Raw genomic sequence first — 15812 nt, forward strand, 5'->3', positions numbered from 1 at the left:
GTGTGAGTGGGTCTGGGGACACCACCAACAGGGAGAAAGACCAGCTACAGTGCCCTGGAGCCTGCCAGTCCCCGCACCTCGCCTGAGCTCCGCCCTCTGTGCAGACGCAGGCACAGGTCCCTCTCCACCCAGGACCTGCGGCTGTGCCTGTGAGGGTGACCAAGGAGGGCCTCACTCCCACGCGTGGGTGTCTGGCATGTGGCAGGCTGTTAGCACAGGGGTGGGCACAGCTGGGCCACGTGTCTCGTTCTCGGGCGGGCGAGCCCCAGCCCCCAGGTCCCCACGAGCAGCTGGGAAAAAAGCAAGCGGCGGCGGCTGCCAGGCTTCTGCTTGCATTACATGGGCCACCGTCCCGGGGACCACAGCAAGTCACGCGGCAAAGCTGAGTCCAGCCGCCCAGCCGTCGGGGACGACCGCGGAGTCCTCCGCCCCCGGAGAAGCTGCGGGAATGGGCCGGGGCTGGGACTGTCCGCAGTCCACTGGGAATTTTCTAAGACATCCCCACGTGGCAGAACTCAAAAGTTCATCTGGGTGCTGTTTGTTTATGGTTCTGTTTCATCACCTTCGCGGGGATTCATTCGCCGTCCTCTGTGGCCAGATCCCTAGCCCGTCCACCTCCGGAATGTCCCGGGGGAGGGAGGACCGCGCGCGTGTGACTCCCGAGGGCGAGCACCTCGTTGATGGATTGCTCGAATCCACGTCCTTTCCGTCTTTGCAGATTTGCGGTTCATTTCCGTGCTTCCAGCGTGGGGGCCACCCCCCCACACTGGTCTAGGCGATGCTGCAGATGAGTCGAGGACGTGCGTCAGTCGCACTGATGTACCCGGTGTCACAGCGAGTCCCTCTGCTCCGTCCTCCTGGGCAGGTGTCAGCACCGGCGCCCGGCACACCTCTCCAGGCCCTGCCGGTGGCACCTTTCAACACGGAGAGCGCGAGGTGGCTGCGGCGTCAGGTCCTGATTCCGCATCATCTCACCTTCGTCGTGTCGACCCTTACCGAGGTCGAGGGGTAGCAGCCTTCCGGTCACAGGAAGGACACAGTTTCCTGCAAATAACAAATGAGTTGATCTGAAGAGAGAGATGGACACTAGCACGGCACACAGAAGTGGCGAGTATCAGCCGAGGTCCTTCACGTCCCTTCAGAGAGGTTTCTCCCTTTCCAGACGTGTCCTTCACCACATGGACCCACTCCGGCCCTGGGCACCAGACCCCCAGGGGCCACGCAGCCTCTCAGTTGGTGCTCGGAGCACACACGGAGCACACACGGAGCACACACGGAGCACACACGGAGCACACACGGAGGGCTGTGCACCGCCCACCCCCAGGCTCGGCCCGGACCGGGAGGGGGAGGGCTGCCCCGGGAGGGTGAGGGCTGTTCCGGGAGGGGGAGGACTGCCCCGGGAGGGGGAGGGCTGTCCCGGGAGGGGGAGGGCTGCCCCGGGAGGGTGGGGGCTGCCCCGGGAGGGTAGGGACTGTCCTGGGAGGGGGAGGGCTGCCCGGGAGGGTGGGGGCTGTCCTGGGAGGGGGAGGGCTGTCCCGGGAAGGCGAGGGCTGTCCCGGGAGGGGGAGGGCTGCCCCGGGAGGGGGAGGGCTGCCCCGGGAGGGTGAGGGCTGCCCCGGGAGGGTGGGGGCTGTCCCAGGAGGGTGGGGGCTGCCCCGGGAAGGCGAGGGCTGTCCCGGGAGGGGGAGGGCTGCCCCGGGAGGGGGAGGGCTGCCCCGGGAGGGTGGGGGCTGTCCTGGGAGGGGGAGGGCTGTCCCGGGAAGGCGAGGGCTGTCCCGGGAGGGGGAGGGCTGCCCCGGGAGGGGGAGGGCTGCCCCAGGAGGGTGAGGGCTGCCCCGGGAGGGTGGGGGCTGTCCCAGGAGGGTGGGGGCTGTCCTGGGAGGGGGAGGGCTGCCCGGGAGGGTGGGGGCTGTCCCGGGAGGGTGAGGGCTGCCCGGGAGGGCGAGGGCTGTCCCGGGAGGGTAAGGTTGCCCCGGGAGCGCCCCGCTGCGGTGGGCAGACCGCAAATCCAGGGTGCGGCTGAGGGAGGCTTGCAGCAGTTCATATGAAAAATAATAAAATAAGTAATAAAGAATAATGCAAGAGCCCTGGCCGGTTTGGCTCAGCAGTTGGAGCATCGGCCTGCGGACCAGAGAGTCCCGGGTTTGGTTCCTGCCAGGGGCACGTACAGAAAAAAAAGGAACAATGCAAGAATAGCCTCTGTTTTGCATCTCACGACTGCCCACCCTGTTTGTGGAAAGCGAATGACCAGGAGCAGTTCCGGCAGGAGCTGAGGACAGGCGGGTGGGCCGCTTCCCTGGCGTGGCTGAGGGCGCCCGGGGCCGCAGCGGAGAGGTAATAGTGGGTCCGCGTGCAAAGGCCCAGGGCAGGACGGAAGGGGGGCCGTGAAGGGGAGACAATGGAGCAGGGGGCGTTGTGGGACCTTTGTTCTGGGTGAGCTTGTAGGTCTCAGACTCATATCACCCTTTAAAAAAAACCCATTTATCCCTGGCCGGTTTGGCTCAGCGGTTAGAGCGTCGGCCTGCGGACCAGAGAGACCCGGGTTCGGTTCCCACTAAAGGCACGTACCTCGGTTGCAGTTTGTCCCCCGCCCCGGTTGGGCTTGTGGGTGGCAACCACTTGATGTGTCCCTCTTTCATCTGGGTTCCTCTCTCTTCCTCCTGCTCTATCTGAAGATGAATGCAAAAATGTCCTCGGGTGGGGATAAAAAAAAAAATCCATGTATTGAACACTTAAAAGTCATTTTAAAAATTAATTCTTCCACATGCTTTAATTGCCTCTCTTCCAGAAATGTCCTTTTGTATTCTCGGTCAGCGTCCATTGTGTCTCCAGCACACTCCGGAGGGGTCTTCCTCGCTGGGCAGCTGTGGGCCTTGGACAGCTGGCCCTTTTTCTTTGCCTGCTTGTGACTTTGTCTCCCCTCAGCCCTTCTCTGCTCAGGCTGAACGGCGGAGGGTGACGGGGTGGAGGGCCCAGCGGCACCGGACCCAGGGCCGGAGATATAGAAGGGTGGGCGGAAAGAGGGCCAGCTGTCCCCTCTCTGCTGACTGGAGGGAGCAACACTTTCAGCTCCTGGGCTGCAGGTGGCTGACCTCTGCCCGCTCCCCAAACTGGGAACAATTCATCCTGTTACGTGGTCCTCTCCTGGTCCCAGGGCTCAGAAGGGACTATTTGCCATCCGGGAGACCCATCAATAATTTGCACGAGCTCTGGATGCTGGAGTTCCCTCAGGGCAAAGGGAAATGCTGGATTCTTCCAGAAGCGCCACACACACAAGCCCTATTCTCCACTAGTCCCTTCCCCACACCAAGCAAGATGCCCAGCTGGTCTGCCTACCTTGCATGTCCCGTGGACCCAGGGAGCAAGTGCAAGGAGAGTGGGTGCCTGCCTCACCCCATCTTCCCTGTCTTACTGGCAGTCCTTGCCCTCCTATCTCCTCCTGTATAACCAAGTCCCCCAAAACTTAGTGGAATAGGAAACGTTTGTTTTATTGGGTTGGCCAGTTCTATTGTAAGGAACTTGGATAGGACACACAGGGAGGTGTGTCTGTCTCTGTTCCATGATATCTGGAAGCCCGGCTTAGCAGATACAGGTAGCTGGGAGCTGGAATCAGCAGAGGCTTCTTTGCATGTCTGATGCCTGGGCAGGGTGATTTGAGCTCTGGCTCCAGCCAGGACTGTGGCTGGACAGTGAGGACACGTGGCCTCTTCCTGTAGCTTGGGCTTCCTCCCAATATGGCTGCCTCGGTGGTTAGACTTCTGACACGGTGGCCCGGGGCAAGCGACAATGTTTTCCCATTGACTGATGCCATAAAGTTTAAAGCAAAATTATTTAACAAACAAAGGGATTGGTGGAAACAAAAATATCAGGTGAATAAAAGCTCAGACAGTATGTAGGTATCGCTAAAACCATGAAGGTGAAAAAAAAAAATCATGAAGGTGAAACCCAGAGCCCTGGGTGCAACAGTGCCCCATGGGGTTGTCCGGCCGCAGCCCTGGTGGCACCGGAGCGGCTGAGGTCTCAGAGGTGCTGCTTCAGCTCTTAACCCTAACAGCCCACGAGAAGCGTTTATCACGATTATTTTCATCGTGCGGTTGAAGGAACAGGACTCGGTGGGTTTCAGTCTCATTGCTCAAAACCGACCACGAACGCGGGGCTGACCAGGACTCCCGCCCGCCTCCCACACCCAGGCTCCCCCACCGGCCGTCCTGCCTCCCTGCTGCCTGTCCAGGGGCCCCGTGCTGGAAGGTCCTGGCTGACAACAAAGAGGGACATTTCAGGACCAAGGCCCAGTCCAGAGGCACAGGTACATGGAGAAAGGCTCAGGGTCCAGAAAGATCACCCCTGAGCGAGGACCTGGACACAGGGTCCCAAGATGACTAGTATAGTTGCAAATCCTGATGTTCCTCGGGTCATCTGGTCAACCCCGTGTGTGTGTGTGTGTGTGTGTGTGTGTGTGTGTGTGTGTGTGTGGAGTAGGGATCGCAGAGCACATCCTACAGAAGAAACGGGAACTGAGGTTGACATGGCTCCTACTCTGGATTTGGGGGATCTCACAAGGATGGCACTGCCAGCCCCATCCAGTCCTGGGCACCAGAGTGGGGAAGGCAGTCCAAACAGTGTGAGGGGCCCCTTAAGGTGTGGGGCCTGGGGCAGGGGCCCAGGATCTAAGGGCACTTCAACCAAAGCCCACCGGCTCTCAGGGGCACCTGCCGGGGGCACCCGCCACCCGCTTCTTGCAGCGAGTTGGGCAGGATGGAGCAAAGTTTGGCTGATGAGGTAAAATATGTGGCCTCCTTTGGAATTGGCCTCCACAAAAGGGTTCTTTGGGGCATCTTGGTGTCTTCCCAGGAGCACTGGGGCAGCCCACACGGCGGATAGGACCAGAAAGAAGCACTGATGTGCCATCTCTGACTCATCCCAGCAGCCACCCTCCATCCTGGCCCATCACCATGAAAACCCAGGTCACCCCGAAATGCAAGAGTCAGAGAGACAGACTTGGAAATCCGTGAGCTTTCTGCTCTGTAGAACATCTAACGCCGAACACAAACCTGAACTCAAAGTGGGTCAAGGACTTCAATGTACGGCCTAAAACTATCAACCTCTTCGAAGACAACAGGACAGCAGTGTCACAACATCGCATTTGGCAACACGTTCCTGGACATGACGCCGAAGGCATCAACCACCACAGAATTAGACAAGCTGGACTTCATGAAAATTTAAAACAAATTGTGCATCCAAAGCTATTGCCCACGGAATAAAAAGGCAGCCCATAGAATGGGAGAAATGTTTGTAAACCATATACCTGATAAGAGATTCATATCCAGAACACATAGACAACTCCTAAAACTCAGCAATGAACAAACAATCCAATTCAAAAAATGGGCCAAGAAGCTCAACTGGTGAGGCTCAGTGGGTTGAGCGTCACCCAATGGACTGAGAGGTTGCAGTTCGATTCCGGGTCAGCACACATACCAGGGTGTCAGGCTCGATCCCCAGTAGGGGGCGTGCAGGAGGCGGCCGACCGATGTTTCTCACATCGATGTTTCTCTCTCTCTCTAAAATATCAATAAAATATATTTTTAAAAATGGGCAAAGAACTTGAATAGACATTTCTCCAAAAGAAGAGATACACGGGGCCAATTAGCACATAAAAAAGATGCTCAACATCACAATCATTGGGGAAATGACATCTAAAGCTACAATGAGCTCCATCTCACACCTGTCTGGATAGCCACTACCAAGCCCCCCACCCCCGACAATAACACGTGTTGGTGAGGATGTGGAGACATTGGAACCCTTGTGCCCTGTTGGTGGGAATGTGAAATAGTGCAGTCACTGTGGAGGACAGTGTGACCGTCCCTCAAAAGCTTACAAATAGAATCACCATAGGATCTACTTCTGGGTGTAGACCCAGGAGACTCAAAAGTAGGGTCTGGGAGAGGTATCTGCACACCCATGTTCATGGCACCATGACTCAGAAGAGCTGAAATGAGGAGGCAACCTAGGTGTCCATCAGTGGATCAGTGAATGGCTAGAATGTGGTCCGATACACAACAGAATGTTGTTCAGCCTTTGCAGGAAGGACATTCTGACACCTGCTACTACATTGATGAACCTTGAGGATATTGCGCTAAGTGAAATAAGTCAGACACAGTGGGATGAGTCCTGTACCATCCACTTAGAGGAGTCTAGTTGATAGACAGAAAGTAGAATAGCGGTTACCAGGAGCTGGGGAGGGGGCAGGGAGTTAGTCTTTAACGGGACAGACCTTCACTTTGGAAAGATGAGAGAGTTCTGAAGACGGTGGCCATGACATTATGAATGTGCTTAATGTCACTGAGCTGTGCATTTAAAATTGGTTAGGATGCCTGGCCGGTGTGGTTCAGTAGTTGAGCATCGACCCTGCACCAAGAGGTCGCCAGTTCAATTCCCGATCAGGGCACATGTCCAGGTTGTGGGCCAAATCCCCAGTGGGGGGCATGCAGGAGGAGGCCAATCGATGTTCTCTCTCATTGATGTTTCTTTTTTTTTTGGTACATGCCCCTAGTGGGAACTGAACCCAGGACTCTGGTCCGCAGGCCAATGCTCCAACCGCTGAACCAAACAGGACAGGGCTCTCATCAATGTTTCTCTCTCTCTCTCTCCCTCCCCCTTCATCTCTCTCTAAAGTCAATAAAGGAAAATAATTTCAATTGGTTAAGACGGTAAATTTATGTTACGTGTATTTTACCAAAGTTAAAAGGGGGGAGCATGGGATGGGAGACCACCTGGGAATACTGGGTGTTGTAGGCTTTAAAAAAAGGGGAGGGGGCATGGACAAATAGCTGACTGGGGAAGCCAGTTCTGGGTCCTAAATCCAATGACAGCTGTGCCTCGAAGAAGAGGGACATTTGAACAGGGACACAGAGAAGCCATGTGACTACAGAGGCAGAGGCTGAGGGATGCAGCCACCAGTTCCGGAATACCTGGAGCCCCCAGAAGCTGGAAGAGGCAGGAGGGACCCTCTTCTAGGGAGACACGTTGATTTCAGACCACCTTCCAGACTGTGAGACAATAAATGTGTTGGTTTAAGCCGCCTGATCTGTGGTCACTGTCAGGGCAGCCCCAGGACACTAATAACCCAGGTAAAGAGCTTGGGGTGAAGGAAGATTTCTCCAGGCTGGGAGGGCAGTATGTGCAAAGGCCCTGTGGCTCAGTGGATGGTGCCACCGGGCCTTGAGAGGTCAGAGTGACAGGAGCAGGGTCCAGCATTGGGCACGGTGTGGGGGAGAGAGTGGGGTGGGCACAGAGGAGAGCCAACGGGTTAAAGCTGTCTGCAAATTCTGTGCCACGCCCTCCCCTGAAATCTGGGCTGGTCTGGCAGTTTGCATGACTGAAGGCAGAAGTCATGTTCTGGAACTTTCCAGCCAGGCCCTATGGAGCCTTGGGCCTCTCAGAGCACTGTCCCTGGGAGCCCTCCTTGCCACGTACGAGTTAGGTGTCCCCGACGAGTCCCTCCAACAGCTGAGTCCTTTGACACCATGAACGGCTGAAGCAGTCCTGTCCAAGCTCCTGAGCTGCAGCACGGTGAGGTTTAATGAAGGGGTGTTTCAGTCTCTCGTTTGGGGTAGGCTGTTATGCGGTGGTGAGTAGTGAGCGCACCCCCTTAGGCTGTGCTGGGGCCCGTGACCCGGACCCTCATGGCACCAGGAGGCTGAGGGAGGCCTTGCAGCCGGGGAGGAGACAACGCCACCTTGTCCGCAGTGGTGCCGAGGCCCTGGCCTGCCGTCCGGCTCCCAGCCTGGCCCCGGTCCCGCCTTACCCGGACACGGCCCAGTGTGGACACCCCTCGTGCTCCCCATTTTTAAGAAAGGAATTTAGGACTCAGGTTACAGATCAAGGACAGTGACCAATTGCTAGCACTGCAGAAAGACTGAGCTCAGGAACCCCTGACCCGTCCCATTCAGACTTGACCAGAGTAGATCAGAGCAGGCTGCGGGAATGGCAGGGTGTCGGGTCTCCCTGACCGGCAGGACAGTGCAGGGGGGTGGGCCCAGCCCTCAGAGGCCCGCCACACCCAGCGAGGGCTGTGTTCTGCATGACAGTGGCCCCCAGCACTGGGACCCACAACCCTCCCATCAGCACAAGATAAAAAGGATTGGGACATTAAGACTATAATTAAGTCTCTTAGGAGAATAACAATAACAATAGACTCCAGTTCTTGTTTGCTATGGCCGCCACTTTACTGGCCCAGGAGGTGGGGCCCTGGAGGAGGGAGGAGCCTGGAGCGGAGGCACAGAGAAGTCACCTGGCTTGTCCAAGGTCACACAGCCAGGAGGCCGTGGAGCTGGGCGGAGTAGGTGCTTTAGCTGCTGCCATCCTGCCACCCCCAACCAACAGCCCAAAGCCCCCCAATCCTCTTCCTCCACCACCTAGACTCAGCCCCGTGGACAATGTCCCTTCTCTGTTCAGTCCCGGGGCTTTGAGAGGGGCCCCTGATCAGACCCCTCTGACCTCATCGCCTCCGGGCCGCCTCCCACGACTCCAGCCGCCCTGGTCTCCTGGAGTCTCCTCCAACCTGCAGGGCCTGCTCTCAGCTCCGCACCTTTGCATTGACTGTTCCCTATGCTGAGAAGGCTTTTCCCTGCACCGCTTCCTCCTTCCAGTCTTTGCTTGAAAGTCCCCTCCTCAGCGAAGCCAGGTGGGCGTCCAGGCTTCACTCTCCTGCCTCTGTCTGCTCACAGCGCCAGCAGCGTCACCCTGCCAACTGTCATGCTCCCTGTGCACGTCACCTTCCTCATTATAACGCAGGCCCAGGTGGGCGGGGATCTTCATTTTCCTCACTCGGGGATCCCGAGCTCTTAGGACTGTGCCTGGCACACAGTAGGCACACAGCAGACATGTGTCAAGTGAGTGAGTGACTTTTCAGGCCCCCCTTGTCCCATCACCTATCTGCGCTGGAGGCCAGAAGGCTTCCCCTACAGAAGTTGGATGAGGCCTTCCGTGTTTGGCCAAGACAGATCTTGACAAGACCTTGGGAGGGCCCCCCGGGACCGCAGGAGAAAAGGCCAAGGCTGGATGTCAATCAGGGATTCACGCCCCACCCCCTTGCCCTCCTGCCCCTCCCAGTGAATGTGAGTAGCTACCTGCACCAGTTTCTCCAGGGCAGCAGTAACAGAGCACCCGAACCAGGGGCTTCTCGGGAACGTTTCATCCCAGTTTGGGAGCCGGGAAGTCCGAGGTGAAGGTGTTGGCAGGCGGGGTCCTTCCGAGGCTGCGGGACAATCTGGTCCAGGCCTCTCCCTGCTGGAGGCCTGTGGCAATCTTCGGTGATCCTTGGCTTGTAGTCACACCGCCCCATCCTCCTTCCCATGGCCTCTCCCTTGGTCCGTCCCTTTCCGCGACCTCCTTCTATAAGGACACCAGCCGTACTGGATCGGAACCCACCCTGATGACCTCCTTTTCACGCGGTTACTTCCGTAAAGACCCTATTTACTAGGTCCTGGGGCTTGGAACTCCAACAGCTTTTTGGGGGACACATGAATGAGCCCACAGCATTGCCCGTGTATTTGTCATTCCTCTGTCGTGGGTGTCACAGAGGGGGGGGGAAGGGATGGTGATATTTTTGAGAGGAAAGTAGGAACAATTAAGGACCCCGAATGCCTTTTTTGGGTCTTTTAGTCGAATGACTGGACAAATCTTGTGGCGGGGGGGGAGACCCAGATTGTGGGCCCATTACGTCGTGGCGTCTTTTCAGCACAGCCCACTTGCACGAACACGTTCTGGCGCATCCTGTCGAGATACTTCTCTACAGCACGCAAGATGCTCACGGGACAACCTCTACCCTCACCGGACTCGACTCTATTGCCCTCTGACCAAAAGCTAGTTGGTTCTCATTATATGGATTGCAGGATGCCTTGGTGCAAACACCCGAGTTTGAGGTCAGTCTTCTGATGACCAGCCACGGGAACGTCACTCCCCACCCCCGGGACAGTGCCAAGGTCAGGGGCCCTCTTGGTTGGTTCCAGTGTGGGGATGGTGTGAATGAGCCCATCATGTGAATAAACTGCAACATTCAGAGTCCTCACGGATCTTGGTGACACTCACACCCCCAGGCTCCTGTCTTCAAGGCCACATTTGTGTGGACACAGCTGGCTAAAACTCTTCTCCCCCACCCCCACCCCCACCCCCAGCCACGTGGGGCTCAAGGCCTCAAATAGACATTGGGAGACAGGGGGAGGGAGCCATGTCTTGGAATTTCAAGGCAGGTTTTAATCGGTCTTGATACCTTCCCCAGTTATTTACATCCAGCCTGGCGGGGCTCCCCTTTACATCACGAATGTTCTCCATTTATTCGGCATCCCTGTGTGCACAGCACACACATCACAATTTAGTCGGCGCCTGTATAAAACTACAGTCTGAAAACAGCGACACACACGGAAACCTCAACCCCCATCACGGCAACAGCAACCCTCGACAATGTGTCCGAGGTCCATTCCGTCTCTGTGGTTCGCATATGCAAGAGGCCAAGGGGCGCTGATCCTGCACGTCAGACGTCTTCATTCCTGACATTTGATTGGGCTCCGAGACAAGACATCGTGCAATAATTTAAGGCACCTCAGACCAACGCGGTTCGTTACCAGGCGACTACATTGAATACACAATGACCACGAATCCCACCCCTTCCAGCCACCCGCGCCGATCTGCGCATCACCTCTCCTCAAATACTCCTGCAGTCCAGGGCGTGGTTTAAAATAAAAACAAAACAAAACAAAACACAACAAAAAAAAAAAACACAAAACGTTTTTGTTCCAGTGCGTCAGCAGTTGAAGACGTGTGGTCCTGGCTTACAAATGTCTTCTTTCTCCTGGGCCTCGGTTTAAGAATAGTATTTTAAATCGATGATTTGCATTCGAACAGAGTTTTAAGAAGGAATGTGAAAGACAAAAGCACTGATCAGATTGTCCAGCCGTGCTGTCCTGCAGACTCCTGAGAAGTTAATTTGGGAGGCAGTTCAGAAACATCTAGGCGAGTCTTAGTGTTCGGAGACAGCCGGAGTGTTTCTGGTAGCTAGCTAAGGTCACTTCGTATCAACTCGAAAAAGTCATTCATTAAAATTAAATGTTTGCCATCACCTCGGGACTTTTTTTAACCAGCCCCGACCCTGCCTCTTCCGTCTTTGCTTCAACGACAGGGGTGACATTTGTAAAATATATAAAGAAAAATATAAGGTTACTTGGTGACCATATAGTGCACTGTAACAGCTGTCCGCAAATATTTTCACCATGATTATCCTTACTAAAAGTAAATCACGGGGTAAAGATAGCTCAAACGTGGCAAGGTCCGAGTGGGCCGCACCGACGCTATCTGCAACCCTTTTTGGCTACATATGGAAAAAAAGCCACTTGGGATGGCGGACCTGCACCCGGTATGAGCTCTCTGCAGGTCTCGCCAGATGAGTGGTTTCAAGGCTTTCGAGGTAGATGGTAAACGCACTCAACCAGGGAATGCAACAGAGAGAAGCAGCATCTTCCTCCGTGCAAACTTGGCAGTAAGTGTTTTGTACAATTACAAGGACATTCCACCGAAACTCAATAGCGAGCACTGGCCCAAAGCTTCCCGGACACAGGGAAGTGTGCTTTTCGTGCCTCTTCTACGGCCTGCCAGACGTATCTGCTATCAGAACGCCCATCTTGTCCATGTCCAGCCCTGCACCGTGTCCCAGAAGGACACAATGCCTTCCCGTCGGATTTACAAAATAACTATGTTTTTGCCCCCCCCCCCCCGGTGGCCACAGAACCGTGGCTGTGGTGGATCCAAAAAAGGAACACTGGAGTTTATAAAGTTGTCTAAAGGTCTCTCCCATCTGGTAGATGGAGCAAGATTGACTACAGCAAAGTTCAAAGGTCAGTCTCCGCAGATCTAAAAACGGAGTGGCAGCGGTGGGCTGGACAGCGCACTCTCTGTACCCGAAGTAAACCGATCCGCCCCAATTAATAGCAACAGGGCACAAAGGGAGTGGGGCGCTGGAGGGTGCTCGGAGGGGAAGCCAGCCCGGGCGCTTCCTGAGCCGGTCTCCAGGCCCCAGGAGGCCTTTCCAGACACAAGGCCACCGGAGGGTGCAAAGCAAGCTGATATCCGAGTCTGATGTCATTGGTTTCTACAACACAGAATAGCAGCACACTTGGGACAAGTTTCTGAAGTTAAATAAATCCAGTGGAAGGGTCTCACCAGAAAAGTCAGGGTATCTTGTTGTTGTTTGTCTTTTTTTTTTTTTCTCCCCAGAAAAATACAAAACACACCCACAAAACCATAAATAATTTGGTGGCGATATATACATATTTAAATAATTAATTTAAATATCTTACACCTACTCTTGCATTAAACTTGTCCATCGGAAGAAAGTGCACCCAGGTGGCCCTCGGCGCTCCCTCCTGGGAGCTCTCCGAGGCTGAGGCAGGCTCTGAGGGTCACAGCCGGGGGAGGAAGTGGGTGACCTTCATGGTGGGGGACACTCGGTTCCCCTTCTTGGTTTTCCCGTTCTTGCTCAGGGCGATGAACATGCCGGGGTACCGGTAGCACTCGTAGGCATTGTAGTTGTTGGGGAGGAGTATCTCCTTGAACTTGCACTCATCAGTGAAGAAGGGCTGCAAGGAGGAGGAACAGCGTTAGGTTGGACCTCCTCTCAGCAGAAGGACCCTGGGGCCTGCGGTCAGGGCCCCTCTTTGTCTCCGTCCCAGTAGGGCTGACAGGTCTCTCCTGGGAGGTCAGGTGCCGAGACCCTCCCCAGTGAGCAGAGGGACATGGCCAGCTCACAACAGATGGTGCTCCAGCCACCTGCCAGGCACCTGGCAGCCAGAGAATTTTATCTCCACCTTAAAGGCTGCAGACACAAGCCCAGGGTTCGAAGGGCTCCCAAAGGCACACTCGGATGGACTGGAAGGCACCCACTCAGGGATGGCACTGACCTCAATGTTACTGTCTTGGGGTTGCACTTCTTGTCTAGGCTGGCCTGGGGCATCGAAGCTGCCTTGGGCACTGGGGCTGGAGGGCTGCCCACCCTGGGACCCCACCCCGCATCTCCTGGGCCTGGAGGGTCAGGATCCTGCCAGAGCTCCTAAGCCGGTGCTCGGTCGGCCCCTGCGGTACTCACTGAGCCGTACAACTTGCCCTTGTTACTCATGGCCACGAAGAACCGGCTGGCCACTCCGAAGATGCTCACCACGCCCCGCTCCACCGGCGACAGCTCCAGCAGGCCTGGGGGAAGGGTGCGGGTCATTCCGGGGAAGGGGACCCTTTGCCTGCGTCTCTCCCCTGGTCTGCCTGGGACCTCCATTTCTGGAGTGGGTGTAAAAGGCCGGGGCTCCCCGGCTCAGGCCGTCCCCAAGGGGCCCCCGGAGCCCAGCGTACTCGGGCTTGGACTTGCTTTCCCCCGCTCCCGGCCCAGCAGCGACCGCGCCCAGTCCCCGAGGTCCCCGAGATTGGCCCGGACCTGGGCGCGAGTCCCAAGCCCCCGTGGGTGCCGGTCCCTGCGCCCTGCTCCCTGTGCCCACAGGCGAAGGCGCTGGAATTCTGAACCCGGAGCCCAGGCTTCTGAAGGCGGGGAGGCGGGGCCCGGCCGCCTGGGTGCGCAAAGCCAGTCCCTGCGGCGACGCCCGGAGCCAAGATTGTTTGCGTCCCAGCGCTACAGGGACGGGAACCTCAGTCTGCCCCGGTTCCCAGAGTCCGAGAGCAGGTGTCAGTCCGGGGCCTCTGTGCAGTTGAACGAGTTGGAAGGTGCAGCCGCTATGCCGGGCCCCAGACCCTTCCTGCCCGGCCCGCCCCACTCACTGTCGCTCGTGTCCGCATGCACGCCACCGATGCGGCCGCCGCGGAGCACCTGGAGGTGGAAGCCGATGCCCACGTTGCAGTAGAGCCGCCGCAGTCGCTTGATGCCCAGCAAGTAGTCGCCCGCGCCGCTCTGGACGGCAGCTTCCTTGGGCTGCGAGGCCACAGGCAGGCGCGCCAGCGAACGCGCCACCAGGCTCTCCCAGCGGCGCTCCAGCTCGGCCTCCAGCGTGCCGTTGGGTGCGGTGGGCGCGGCGGCGCCCCCTCGGCCGGCCCAGGGTGCCAGCACGGCCAGCAGGACCGCCGGGAGCAGCGCCGCCGCGGCCGACCCGGGCCCCGGCATCCCCGCCCTCGGGCCGTGCGTCCGTCAGGCGGTCCGTGCGCGCGGGCAGCCGGGGACCGAACTGCGTCTGTGGTGGCCCGTGGGAAGGGAATGCACGGCCGGGAGAAGTGCGGGGGGCGAGCGACGGGGCTCCCAGGCGCCGGGAGCTACCCAGGCGGCATGGAACAGCAGGCAGCTCCGGAGGGACGCACGGCGGGGCTGGGGCTCTGCGGAGCGGTGCGCGCCTCCCCGCGCGCTGGCCCGGCCCCGGGCCGAGCCGCTATATATAGCCGGGCGCCCCCTCCTACTCCAGCGGGGGTCCGTTTGTGTTCGCCTGGGAGCCCGGGGCGCTGTGGCGCTCGAGGCTGGTCGCAGGCCGCCTGCCAATCAGGACTGGGGGAGGGGAGGTGGCCGGGGACGAGCCGCGCGAGTGCCACCTGGAGAGTCCAGGCCCCCACCCCTGGCTTCGCCCAGCCCACGGACCTGCTTGCCCCGCCCCTCGGGGCTCCTCGCTCCTGCCTCGTCAGTTCTGCCTCTCCCCCTTTGCCCTTGTCTGTCCCGGCTCTGTCTGTCCCTTGTCCGCCTCTGCCTGAGCAGCCTGGGTGCGGCCCCACCCCGTCACCCTCGGTTCCGGAGCAGCCACTCCTTGAGCCTTGCCTTGCAGGGACGGACTCCCAGGAGCCCGGTTCCTTTAGGTGGACCATGCCGACCCCCTGGGGGTGCAGGGTGGGCAGGGGCAGTCAGCCACGTGGGGGCGGGGGGAGGGAGAGGAGAATCCAGCCGCTGGGGGCTGGAGCGAGGCAAGGATCTGGGCCCTGCCCCCTGCACTCTGCCTCCCTGCTTTGGGTATAGAGGCATCGCCTGAGCTGGGGCCCTCAGGTGGGTGCTGCTGAGGGTGCACCCAGGGGAGGCCACAACCCTGCACCCCCACACACCTCATGCAAGCACAGATGTCGGGGCACAGGGCCGTAGGGGACACTCACTGCCCCCACCTCCATTCCACAACAGGAAGAGTCAAGTGCTCTGGTCAGAGCCCCCAACCTAGCAGAAACTCCGCCCGGGCCGGGAAGGCTCCCCTCCCCCACCCCACTGTGCCCATTATGGCCTGATGGGGGCAGGACTGGCCAGAGGCCCAGCGAGGTGCTGGCTCACCTAGGTGTGAACATCCCTGTTCTCTGGCCCCTGAGTAGCCTTGCAGCCCCTCCCAGAGGTCCAGCCTAGCCCCAGCTGCAGGGGGCTTCGAGCCCACCCCACCCCCTGCTGCCACCAGCATCTGGGACCTGAGATCCCTGGCCGTTTCAGCCTCCTCCACCTCCCACCCCATTCCTGTCTGGAGCCCTCGGACTTTACCTCTGAACCTCGGAGGGGACCAGAGAGGCTTGAGACCTCTGTTGTAAGCCCAGAGAGAAGGGTACTTAGGGGTGAGCGGCCTTGGCAAGACCGGAACCTGGTCTCTGGACCGTTCTATACGGCTCTTTGCTCCCCCGGGGCCTGCAGCCTGCCTGGACATCACCCACCAGGCCAGGGCCTTTCTGGGCTCTGGGCTGTCACCTCACAGCTGCTGTTGGGCCCCTGGGCCCCTGGTGGCCCCTGGTGGCCCTGTGTATCTGGTGCCAGGAAGGTGATTCTGGCCAAGGGTTAAACGGGAGACCTGGAGCCTGCCCAGCCCTGCCCATCTCTC

General features: G+C 58.3%; 1 protein-coding gene across 1 annotated transcript; it reads right to left on the bottom strand.

Moving 5' to 3' along the window:
* Positions 1-12452: 12452 nt before the first annotated feature.
* On the bottom strand, positions 12453-14152 carry FGF4 (fibroblast growth factor 4). The gene is made up of 3 exons (XM_036259101.1): positions 13813-14152; positions 13136-13239; positions 12453-12629 (listed from the first exon to the last, which is right to left on the bottom strand). The coding sequence occupies exons 1-3, from the start codon at positions 14150-14152 to the stop codon at positions 12453-12455; spliced, it is 621 nt and encodes a 206-aa protein (XP_036114994.1).
* Positions 14153-15812: the final 1660 nt, after the last annotated feature.

The sequence above is a fragment of the Molossus molossus genome, unplaced genomic scaffold (genome assembly GCF_014108415.1).
Source record: "Molossus molossus isolate mMolMol1 unplaced genomic scaffold, mMolMol1.p scaffold_m16_p_13, whole genome shotgun sequence".
Lineage (NCBI taxonomy): Eukaryota > Metazoa > Chordata > Mammalia > Chiroptera > Molossidae > Molossus > Molossus molossus.